General features: G+C 37.7%; 1 protein-coding gene across 1 annotated transcript in view; it reads right to left on the reverse strand.

Annotated features, from left to right (window-relative positions):
* LOC122801368 (C-C motif chemokine 20-like) overlaps positions 1 to 5,035 on the reverse strand; it is a 22,988-nt gene extending 17,953 nt beyond the window's left edge. Inside the window, exon 1 of the mRNA XM_044070899.1 lies at positions 4,733 to 5,035. Coding sequence (XP_043926834.1) covers positions 4,733 to 4,793 — 61 coding nt within the window. The 5' untranslated portion in view covers positions 4,794 to 5,035. The remainder of the gene's footprint in view (positions 1 to 4,732) is intronic.
* Positions 5,036 to 13,113: the final 8,078 nt, after the last annotated feature.

Raw genomic sequence — 13,113 nt, forward strand, 5'->3', positions numbered from 1 at the left:
AGCCTCTTTGTTGAGGGGATCTCTCCAGTGATAATTTCCTGGGTACTGTCTGTGAGTTAGATGGTTATCCAGTGAGTTACACAGGGATTTATGCTTATTTTGTGAGTTTGCTTATAATGCTCAAGTGGACTATTGTATCAGATGTCCTAGCTAGGTTAAAGTAGGTAGGATGCACCATTTTGACCTCACCCATTGCCTTGATAACCTTCTCAAAGAAGTCCAGCATATTCCGTAGGCATGATCTGCCTTTGACAAAACCAAACAAGGTAGGGTCCAGTTAATCAGTGTGGGAGAATATGGTTAGCAATCCACAGTGATTTGAAAAGAATGGCATTGTTAATCATGATAATTCTTTCCATGGCTTTGCATATGAGACTAATCAGAATAATGGAACAGTATTTCCTGGGATTGGTTGATGGTCTGCACTTGTGCTGAGCGATGGCTGTTGCAGTTTTCCATTTGTGTGGCATGAAGTCTGTGTGAAGGTTATGGTTTATTATACAATGACCCCCCCCCCCCATTAATATTAAAAAACATGCATGCTGATTGGTCAGTGTGCCCGTTGTAAATCTGACTTATACTAATGGAAAAGATCTGGTCACCCGGACTTTTTCCATTAGTATAAGTCTTGATTTTTTTGTGCTTTTGGTAGGAATGGAGAATGGAAGAGCTCCGTTGCTGTAATCTCACTATAGCAAAATATCTTAAAAAGAAAAAGCAACAAATATCTTCCTTTCTCCGTTGCTTGTTTTAAAGATATTGCGCTATGTTAAACTGCCCTTGTGGAACATTTTAATCCTAGCTGATTACCTCTTGTGAGAATCAAACCCTGTTCTTTGTGTCTATAAGGTAAACACCTTAACTATTATGTCAACCTCCCAATAAAAGTTTTATTCATCCTACTAAAACAGTCCATAAACATAGGTTAGCATCTGAAGATGAGGACAATCATTATGCCAACCTCCCTTCATAGAAATGTTATGGGTTCAAAGGTGAATAACAGGTAACCAGCTCTGAAGGGTTATTTGAAGCTTTGTCAATAACCTGAGGTTAGAATCAAACCTTGTACCTTGTGTGTAATGTCCAAAAGCCTAGAGGGGACAGCTGCATACCATCTTTGGAAAATCAATGTGGTTTACAAACTATGTCCTCCCACTCTGATAAATATTGTATCAAACCCCTAGAAGAACACCACAAACTAAGCCAGTTATTAAAGTCAATCATCTTCTGTTGGAATTGAGGCATTATCCTTGGGGAATGTCAGACATTCTTCAGTGGTAGGTACCTACCAGCCTATGACATAATTTGAGAGATCCATAGTCTATCTCTTTCTAAAGGCTAGGGAGGTACATCTCAGGTCATTAACAGCTACATGGACTATGACTGAATCATACTGGTACCACTGGTACAGTGACATGAGTGCATGCATAACTTTGTGAATCCTGGTCCCTGACGGACAACTGATCATTATTTTCTCCTTGTTCAACCTGGTGAGTGGGGCATCAGTATGTCATACAATGAAGTCCTCTATGATTAGAACCCTGGATAATGTATCGACTTGCCTTATGTGCTTGGTAGTTGAGGTCCAATGGGTGGGGCCGCATGTGCAGTGTTACATGTAGTGTTTGTTGATTGCTTAGAGGTTTACAGAGGATAGTTTTTGCATCTGGAATGTCTGGGGAGGTTTTTGGGGTTTGGAAAGTTTGCATTTAAATGCCTCAGCTTCAGCTTAAGTAAGTCTATGTGCAGGATGCATGTTATATTATATGCGGTGGGTGTAGCATGCATCTCCCTGTTCTTGGCAAACAGATTGCTATTTTGAGTGTTTATACTCAAGAGTTTTGCCTTTAGAAACATTTCTGTATATATTTATTACTTCAACTTACCTTACTGTTGAGTTTCATAACCGTGACACCACAGTGCTAATTGTTTAAAATCAAGAACTCTTGTAACATCTTACTTTCTTATCAGGAAAGTTACCACTTGGCCATCATGTTGGACTTTCCCTTTTCTGCACTGTAGTGTAATCTTGGAGTTGGTATATTTAGTTGTGGGGTGTGGTGGGTGCAGCCCCCCCACTTCTGTGGGTTTAATTTCCATAAGTTTTACACTTTGATTGTCGGTCACCAGGTAGTAACTTTCCCGGTGAGAAAATGCAATGTTCTGGGAGTTTGTGATTTTAAACATTTGACATTGTGGTCTCGTTGTTATGAAAGTCGACATTATGGTAACGTGATGAAGTAGATCCATATACAGATAGATAGAGCTTGCATACTGTTTTTATTTCTTTGAGGATTAAATGTCTGTCACTGAACACTAGACAGTTGTTACATTGTTTCAATATACCCACTGGCTGTGGAGAAACTGTTGAAGTGCATATCCAAGATGTCAGGTCCTTTAATGGGTGATCTACAAGGGTGACATGTCAAGTTAGTGCAGAGGGTGAGCATTATGAGCAACTAATGAGCTGCTTCCTGTAGTCCAGGGTTTTATTCTCTCAACCTCCATTTGCCTGGTGTATTATTATGAGTAAATCACATTACTGGACAATGCTCCCAGGTGACCCAATTAAAATATTTTTGCTCTCATGGCTCACCTGGCTAACAAATGAATAAAAAAAATGAAAGCTGGAAAGTCTAAAGGTATTACAATTATAGACTCAACAAAAACTGAGCTTTCTTCAGACATCAACAGTACAAAAGAAATAAATACAACAGGGAAAGCCTAAAAGAAAAGTGTTATGGATACGCTGTAACTCTATATGTATTATAGTCAACAATAGTATTGTATAACTATTTTTGAATCTATTTTAGTAACGCACACCTTTTAACTTATCTATATGAAAATGTTTCCTTCAGACCAATGTGAAATATAGGGACGTTAAAGGAATTTAGAAAATGTATAACTTTGCTGAACTCAATAGAAATTATAGGCTATGTCATAATATTTATACTGGCATCTTTTATAAATAATAATAATAATAATAATAATAATAATAATAATTTATTTGACTCATAGAGAGCTGGTCTATAGTTAATATGTAATCTACATGATGGAGTTGTCTTGGCTTATAGTGAAGTTAAACAAGAAATACCCAGCAACGAATATATGCAATATATCCTTCAGAAAATTTAACATGAGGTGTCGTTTTCATTTTAGAGAATTGCAGAAGCAGTAGGCATGTCAGCTTGAGGTTAAAATACTTAAAAAGACTGCATTCATATTCAGATGTTATGAGCCTTCAACATTCAAATTTTTAAGAGCCCCAAGAGATATGGGTGCTGCTAGAAATAACTACAACTTGTAGTTAACAGGCAACAGGCAAGTTAGTTTTATAACAGCCACTAATTCAAGCAAAAATAAAAAAAATGTATTATCAAAGTTCAAGTTGTTGAATGAGGGATGTGAGCACAGTCTGCTCAACCTCCTGAAACTCTGAACCTGTAAGGGGAAACTGTATTTGAGGCTAATCTTACCATCAGCCACAATCCTCCCCCACACTTTGCATCACCCACAAAAAGCACGTGAAATTTAACTAAAACTTCAAATGGGGGAATGCAAATATCTGTCTGAATACAAGCATTCCGTATTGCCATACAAGGCTGCCATTTAATTTAACCTTCAAAACTTTTCACTTGCATGATAAATAATTTAGAACAGCAGGTAAAATGCTTGCCATTTATGCTTGTTTCAGAAGCAGAAGCAGTTTCATCCCTTACAGACTGCATTATAGGCTCTTGAGTGACAAATAAACAATTCCAGAGTCACAGCTCAACTCATTGAGGCATTTTGCTGCTCAGCTTACGCATTACTCTTTGCATTGTGACCTTTCATTAAATAATTCTCCCATCTAACACTGCAAATGGTTGACAACTGACTTATTCTTTATCAGGATAATGAAGATGCTAGCATGCATCCATGCAGGATCACAGGTCACATCCTGCAGCTCACCTGTGCACAGGATCAGGCTTTAAAAGGAAAATTAAAGGCTGTCATATCAGGAATTGTAACAGTTTACTGCTAAAATAACACAAGGAAGTGACTACCCCTTTCCCATTCGCCATGGCAGACAAGCATGCGATTTGACATTCTAAATGAATCTAAGTCTCCATAGGCATAAACAAATTAAGTGGGCTTAGTTATGCGCTAGCTAACAAGCTATTGCAACTTTATTACTGCATGGCAAATGTGCGCAATATAGTAACATAATTATTATTTCAATTAAGTGTTTAATATATTTTTCTAAGACATGCTCCTTAATAAGATGCATGACCAGACACATCTCTCTCTTTCTCATTCTCTTTTTCTCTCTATCTTCCTCCTCCCCCAGAAAGTGATGAGCAGGTAGACTGCCATACATAATTAATTACCCCTTCCATCTAGGTTATCCATTGCCAGGGCTAATTATTATATTTGTGCTATAGTTAGGTCTCCATTCCATTTTGTCAGTACATGCTAATCAGTTATTTTTATAATACAAAAATACAAACAAAGCATTTTCGAAAGTAAGATGAATAGTTTGTTACAAGTGCCTTACGTATCAGTTGGACCAATCCAGCAATATATTTATATATTTGCCAGATTCTCCATTTCACTAAATGTGGACAAGTTTTTTTCTTTTTTTTATCAGCTTATATAACAATTTCCTTCACACACCAGAACTTTGTAAAACTACTGTGTTCAACTATTTAGAATAATAAAACATAATAATAAAACAGCAAAATCATCTTACCTTCTACTGTGTATGTAAAAAGCCAGCTTAATGAAATGATGACCAACCCTGAGTAATACATTTTGACTAGGCTCCTTGAAGAGGACAACAAGAAATATAAAATATTTCATTCACTGCTGGTCTAATATATATATGTGTGTATTCTGTTGGTCATTTCTTTTGGTGGTTGAGGGAGTTTGGAAACCTGAGGCTAGGGCTGGAAATTCTGAGAACAAATGACAAAAGCTTTCACTTTGATATTGTTCCTTTCTTGTTTCACACTGCAGTTTAGCAACACCACCTCTGCAAGACCCCCACATTGAATAGTTTTCTTCCATTCAGCCCTATAACATTAATCAGTGATGCTGTTGTATATTTAAGGTACATATTTTAGCTTTAGCATAATAGTGCAGAGGCAGGTCAGCCACAAAGCTTCCTGTTGCATCCCCATGTCAAACTGCTAAAACCTGTCTCAAATTATTGCTGCTATTTCCTTTGGTTAAATACTGATTAGTAAGAATAAAATATTAGTTATGTGAAGAACTTTACTTCAGTAATGCTGCTTTTATGTGATCAGTCAATAACCATTAGTTTTATAAAATAATACCAAAGGTATTATTTCCATGGAAAGTTTACCACTGTTTTCAGTAGTACTGTTTGTCTCATAATATATCTGGAATTTCATGAACAAAACTATATCCAAACATCAATATATATATTCCATAATTTTCTTCAAACAATAGATAAGAGAAAAACCTTTATGGTTGATCATGTGATGCAAATGTAATGCTTCACCCTTTGATCATGTTCTGCTACACGTACAGTAAACCTTTCTGTGATGCAAATGAACAAACCAAAGTAAAACAAAATATCTATAATAAAAGAGGCAACAAACAATGTCACAGATGAGAAAATAGAATTTATTGAGAATGTGGCATATGGCATCTCTGGCAATGCTTACAAGCGCATTATATCAGCTACAACTAAAGGAAGTATTTGAAGGGGGCCTACAACTGAACTATTCATTAAAGCTGTGACTCATAAGGCATTATTTGTCCATTAGGACTTCTTTTTATGGAAGCCCAGTGCAGTGGAATTCTCGTTCTCAGAATGCTTATCAAAGGGTCATTGCATTCAGGTGGCTGTTTACTGGTGAAATAGTAAGAACACTCCAACTTTGTAGATTGATAGGTTCATAGGTAACTTTTAGGCAATTAGTTCATAGGCATTACAAGCCGAGTTAATATACTATACTCAAAGGTTTCATCTAGTCTGAAGGAGAGCATAAGAGATGCCACTGGAGGATTTGAAGCTGCTTATCCAGTTTTCTAGCTTTACCTTGAAGGCAGTAAGTGTGCATTCTGCTTGACATGTAATGTTCTTTTGTTCCATAGGTATGAAGTAATAAGGTCAATCTAATTGACATTTTATCTGTTATTCAATACCTGGTAAAACGAAGAAATTTACTAGTCTTCTTTTATGAAACCCACTCTTTCTTCTTCTCTGAATGTCTCTCAGCTGTAAGAGACATCCCTATCCTGGCTTGGATATACAATATTACCACTTATTGCTGCCATCCCCAATAGAAGACACATAAAATACTATCACTGAACCACATCCACACTAGGAGCCAGAATAACAATATTTATTTATATTACATCTACTCCACATGCCACTGTACAATTTCTGACACCTCTCTCCTCTAGTAGAGTTAACATGTACTACCATAACTTTGGATGTTTTTGGACCTGTTAGTCCTTGTATAGTTGTACTAGTATAGTTGTAATTAAACCGTGAACATATTTCTATTTATCAACTGTTCTGAACTGTATTCAACATGTGTATAATTCCACATCTGTTTTATTTGTACTTCAGCTGTATTACTGTAATCTAATTGTATAACGTGGTTACTGCTGGAGCTTTTATCTCTGGTCCTCTACTGAAAATGGGGCCATCCATGGCTTACCTATTACCAAGTCTACTATGTACCTCCTCACTTTTTACTAATCTTCAAACTTCCATTCAGTCTAAGATGGAGCAATGCTATAATAAAACAAATCATTTTGCTGCTAACTGCCCATTCAGAACTCATCATTGTTCTGTCCTCAGAAAATTCAACTGGACAGACTTTTACATCACCTGCACTTTATTCAGCTACAACTAGCCCATAGTCTAATATATTACTCATAAGTATCCTGAACTAAAACTCATGCTCCAACATTGCAACTCAAATACAGATGTTTGCTTTAAAAATAAATGACTCTTCACTGCCACTAAAGCCCCAAACTCACCAGGAGTCTCATTATATCATCATCATCAAGCCCTTTTTTCTAATTTTTTACATGGGGTCAGGGTATCATGTTAGCTGTGTTACCATCTCTCTCAGTTCAATGCCACACTCCTGCCCTCTTTGACACTCATGCCTGACTGTCGCAGATCTTCCCTCACACAGTCCAAACACCACTTTCCTAGATGCCTTCATTTCCTTTTACCTTCTTCCTGTCTGTTCAAATCTTTTTCACCAGACTGAATTCTGCTTTTCTACAAGTGTCCAAACAACCATAATCTGTTCATTTGATCTTTTCTGCAATTGGAGCTGCTTTGACTTCTGCTTTTATGCCCTTATTTCTTTGTCTGTCCCACAGTGTGCATCCTACTGCCCTTCTCAGGCACTTCATTTCCATCAAGTCTAGCATTCTCTTCTGCTCTGCTTTTACTGGCTAGATTTCTGTACCAGACAGTAGTACTTATCACACAACTGTCTTGTACGTCTTACTTTTCAGCTTCCTTGGCATTCTTCTGTCATTCACTACACCTGAGTCTCTATGCTAGTTGGCTGCAACCCCTCTGATTCTAGCTTTGACGTATTCATTCAGACTTCCCTTCTTCTCAGTCACCCCTCCCAGATACTTGAAGTTTTTAACCTGTTCCACTATCTTCCCTTCTATCTCAATTCTCAGCTACTTCTGATTTCCCCGGTTTGCTGCCATTACCACTGTCTTGTCTGTGGTTTGTTTCATCCCATGTGCCTTCTGTTTTGCATTCTGTTATACTCAAACTTCATATCTAAACTTTGGAATGTTTTTCCAGAAGCTCGCAGACACGTTGAAAATCAGCAAGCTTTCAAAACACGTCTATGTTTTAAACACAATATGGCATCCTGGCTATATAGCTGCACTATTCCTGGGTAAACAACATGCTAACTTTATCGATCATCTTTTGCCCAATGTAATGTTATCTCACCCCTTCCATTCTCTACCAAATCCTCTCCTTACTTTTATTGTATCTTTCACTTCAAATATGATAATATGATATAGTTAATTTTTAAGTTTTATTATGACACATTTTCTTTCATTTGGAATTGCTTTTCTTTCTTATCCTATTATCTCTCTACTCATCCTCATTTTTCAATGGCTGGAAAGTGCAACAAACAAACTCTGGAGCCTTTAATATTCTTTGTATATTACAAGTCCTTTTGTCAAGTCTGGCCAGCTGATCCTATGAGGCTCACTGATCTGCATTGTCTACCTCTTGAGTGGTCCATCTTGCCATCTTCCACAAGTCTTATAGCTTTGGCCTGTAGGAGGGCATGGTAGGAAACAGATTCTATAGATACCATAACCCAAAAACCTGATAAAATTTCCACCAGACCAGACTGAGTCCAAAATCTATTCCAGATTAATTCTAGATAGAAAGAAAAACAAGGATTCTTGACCAATTCTAGATTACAGTGGCCTAAATTTATATGTTAGAAAAACCTCATTCAGAATGATCATTGTGCAAATAAGTTTGCCTTGCCTGAATACAAATAATTCAATATGCTATAATGAACTTCAGGATGCCTATCTCCCCATCCAGACAGACTCCACTTATCCAGCTGAACAATCAGTTTTAGTTCAGAGCCCTACCTTTCAGTCTCCCCATAGCCCTGAATGTTTACAAGTGCATGACATTAGTTGCAGCCAACCTGAGACTTAAAGAGGTACAAGTCTTCCCATAGTTGGGTGGTTAGCTCCTCATTGTTAAAACTGCTCCAGTAACTGCCAGTGATTATTTGGCAAAACTGTACCTATATTTAGGTTAATCTGTAAACTATGAACAGTTAAGCCTTCGGGTAACCCAACCCAATACCTTTCTTTGATGCCACTTGGACATGAAAACTTGCATGGTCAATCCACCCCCTGACAGAATACAGTCCCTTACAGTTGTGACCCAAAGGCTTTTAAGCAATCATACACCATCATCCTCACTTCTTAGAGAGCTAGTATGATTAGCACTCACCATATTTATAGTTATGCATGTTTTTACATAAGAAAGTTGCAGTGGATGCTCAGTGTTCAGTGATCTCCAACTTTCAGAGCATTCTCTCTGCTCCCATCACCATAATGTAGTTCTACAGGTGTCATCCCAAATGGTGGTTAACTTTCCCAATAGTATGAATGTAAAGACCATTCATTCTTCCACCTCTTTCAGCAGCAGTTACCCAGATGCTTCCTCTCTGGTAAATGATTTTGTGGGGAGAATGGCTCAAGTGCTAGACATGAGGATTGTTCTTCTTGCCGGAATTTCAGAACCTCCTGACTCCTGAACTGATTAAAATTTAAACAGAAAACATATCAGTCATAAGGTACTTCAATAAGCAAGGTGAAACCAAATCATATACCCTTTGCTGAAACACCACGGGGTTCACATCACTTTCTGGTTGCAAAGCACAGTAAGGAGAAAGCCAATTGCCTAGAAGAAAGGCTCAGCAAATCTGTCGTAATGCCTCATGAGTGTTCTCTCAATGCTTCAGTAGCTCAGCTAATCTTCAGCTGTAGGACAGGTCTTTCCTTTTTATGTTCCCATCTAGCAGCAAGTGCAGCAGCTAGTTCACTATGATCTCCCCAGAGCTTCAGTCATCAAGACATGCTCTACTATGTCAGCTGTCCCAAAGACTTCTGTATGTCTTCCACCCATTCCCCTCATCTTCAGATTTCTAATCAAAGCAGATGCATGCAAAGCCACAATAATCCTCATTGCCTCTTCTGGCCCAGGCAAATCTGGTTCCACTTTCTCAGTTCCCAGTTAAAGAACCCTTGGTTTGTAAATCCCCACATGGATTTTCTCTCTCACCTGCTTGGCCAGTCTCATCAAGAGTTACATAGCCTTACCTTGACCACGTGCTTCCTCCAGTTCCCATGATAGCCAAGGATCCATTAATATCCCAGAAAATAATGTGTACATTATCCCCTTCACAAGTCCACTCATAAACTTTACAATAGAAATGGAAATGATTCTCCATAGGGGCTACAGGTCAAGGTTTAGACACATCCCTGCTTCTTTTCCAGAAATTTTACAATTCCTTACAAATGCATTTAGGGGGGTGGGGCAAGTTATTCTATGATTAAGATACAGCCAGCATCCATTTCTAATTTTCACAACATCTCACCATCTCACAAACTTTCCAAGGCCTTTTTTGAAAGGAATTTTCTCTCCACATCCTCCAGTAAAAGATTCTGCAAGAACTTAATATTCTGCAAGAAGCTATAACTAAAGCTCTCTTTGAAGCAGCTCCTAAGCAGACCTGAAATTTCTGTGTTCAAAACTTTGTTTTTGGAAGTTATTATACCATCCAAGAGGATTTCAAAATGCCAGGCCTTATACCCAGCTCCCCCATACTTAGTTTTTCAACAAGGAGAAAGTATCTCTGAGAAACTACACATCTTTTATTCCAGACATTGCATCAGAGAATAATCTGTATCACAATCCATTCACCAGTTTTCTTCTCTAATCATCCCCTTAAGGGCAATACCTGCTGCACACCTTGGTCATCCAGAGACATTTCAGATTTTAACTCCACAGAACGAAAAAAATCAGGTAAGATAGACAGTTAATCATACCTTTCTCCACGGGTGACTATAAGACTAGATTTCCTTTAGAAACTCTTCCAGGAATAAATTATTATCAAATACACGAAGAGCTCACTTTACAAAATTTACTTCAGTTTCCATTGCCTTTAAAAAACTTCTACCACTGATGAAACTGGTGCTGTAGCATCCTTGTCTGTGTTGCATACCTGTGTGAAACATTATAAACTGGACATAATTTTCAGATTTAGATTGTTCTTCCTTTGGAGCTACAGTTATTATAGGTATTCTGTCATAATGCCACCCAACAACTCAGGAAGCTTGGGATTCTGTCAGAGAAAAGGTACTGAATTTTATACAAGAAAAGTTAAAGGAGGAAAGAAAAAGTGACTTGAAAAAATGAAAATAAGAACTAATGAGAGAGAGAGATTATTGTTATACTAAAGAGGCGCATGAGATAAACTTTGAAATGTTGTATTATATTAAAACAAATCATATTATATTAAAACAAAAGGCAATGTGCATAGTTCATTAATGATTGTTTTAAATAATACATTGACCATTAAGACAGCAATTATAGTTTGCATTCCTTTTGACAAGTCTTACAGTGCTATATTTATTCATATTAAAGACAAGGTCACTACTGCCACCAGGTGTGCACAGTCTTCCAGACCATTTTTGAGAACTTCACCTTCTTTCATAGATGTGATTATGTTCCCCAGTTTACAGTCATATGCATATCTGGTTATCCTGATCAGTTTCCCCACTATTATATCAAGGGAGGATATAAAGCCCAGGGGGTAAGCTGCATTGAGGTGGGCAGATAAAATCTGTCCTCATCTTCTGTATTCTGTTGTCCTATCAATGATTCTCTTATAAATCTGTGCATGGACTGGCATTCTATGTATTACATTTGCTAATTTTACACTTTTAGAGAATACCGATAAGTTCCTTTGCATAATTAAGATAAGCAGTATGCACTGTTAGTCCTCCAAGTGCAGATGTTACCTATCCAAAGGATGCCAAGACATATAACAGGCAAGCATTACCATTCGGAAAGCCATACAGTATTTTCATTCTCTGCATGAACATATACAGAGATCTGGACAGGTTAATGGGTCTAAAATTATGTGGATCTGATGTGACCCCCCCCACTTCCACGCAATAGTACCCTTCACCCAGCATTGCCACTCACTCTTACCTTTCTCATCCAGTCCCTGTAGTGCATGTACCACTAATCAGACAAAGATATTCTGGGGCACAGCCAGGGTTTTGCCCCTCTGTGCCACAAGGCTTGCATTTCACCTTTTTTTTTATCTCACTGCTTTTGAATTTCAAAAGTTCTCAGAAAAGACATAACTGAGACAGAAAATGTCCTGTACAGAATTTGTCTAGTATTTGCAATCCACAGGCAGTAAGGTGAAGCCCATCATGTACAAAGCATTCTGTCTACTTACACATCTCTCTCTGAACTGAGAGACACTGAGTCCACTCTTTATGACATCATATCCTTAGCCACTGACTGAATGCCTGTCTTGACAGTGTATGTACAAAGTGATGGAAAACTTTAAGCACCTGTGTTGTCCCCTTGTATGTTAGGATTCTTGATATTTCCACCAGTTCAGTTGCATATCTATAATGGGCAAGATACATTTTACCTCATGTCACTATTAACCATGAAATAATTATTTGTGTTGTTATATAGTTATTTAATTGTATCTAGCTTTTTGTAATCTCAAGGACATTGGTGCATGGGGCCTGTTTGTCAAGATCTGGTCTTTTCATGCAGATTCATACTGATTATTTCATTAAAGCTGTACGTCCTTCTTAGTCTCTGCCAATCCATTCTTTTGCCTATGATCTTTCCAAGCCCAGTGTAATCTCTAGTGAATCCTCTGCATTTTGTGAATGAAGTATTTGAGTTTTGGTTTTAGTATTAGGCTTCTAGTGAGCATTGCCAATCAATCTGTGGATTGGTGATCTGATGTGTTGACCCCTAAGGGGAGAAGCCGAAAAAAGAAGTGAGCAATCTGGACACATTTCTTTAATCTTTTGATATTCTCAAGAGTTGTTTTCCAGCACAAAAGGTCAAAAGCATAAATTTTCTGGGTCTATATTATAACAACGAGCGATCAAATGATTGAATGTTGTTACCTTGAACTCAAAACTTCAAATTCACAAAACATCGAACAACCAGAATAGTGATTTTTTTTTCCCAGGGAAAAAAATCACTGTTCCCAAAAAAAAAAAAAAAAAAAAAAAAATTACATAAAGTGGGGGGCTGTACCCCCCACACCCCCTACTTAAATATACCAACTCAGAGATCGCACTACAGTGCTGAAAATGGCAAAGTGAAGGAAGCAGCCAAGCAACTTCTTTCCCAGGGAAAGACTTCGCTTATATGCCGCTTCGTCATTTTACCTTTTCGACCAAGACACATTTGACAAAATGCATCTTCGGTCATCTGATAAGAACCCCAATTTTCCAGGGCATAGCTTTATGTATAATCCAGCTTTCAAAGCAATATGTTACTGCTGGGAAAGCCCTACTTTT

This window comes from Protopterus annectens, chromosome 4.part1 (assembly GCF_019279795.1).
Source record: "Protopterus annectens isolate FY-2018-M chromosome 4.part1, PAN1.0, whole genome shotgun sequence".
NCBI classification, from domain to species: domain Eukaryota; kingdom Metazoa; phylum Chordata; order Ceratodontiformes; family Protopteridae; genus Protopterus; species Protopterus annectens.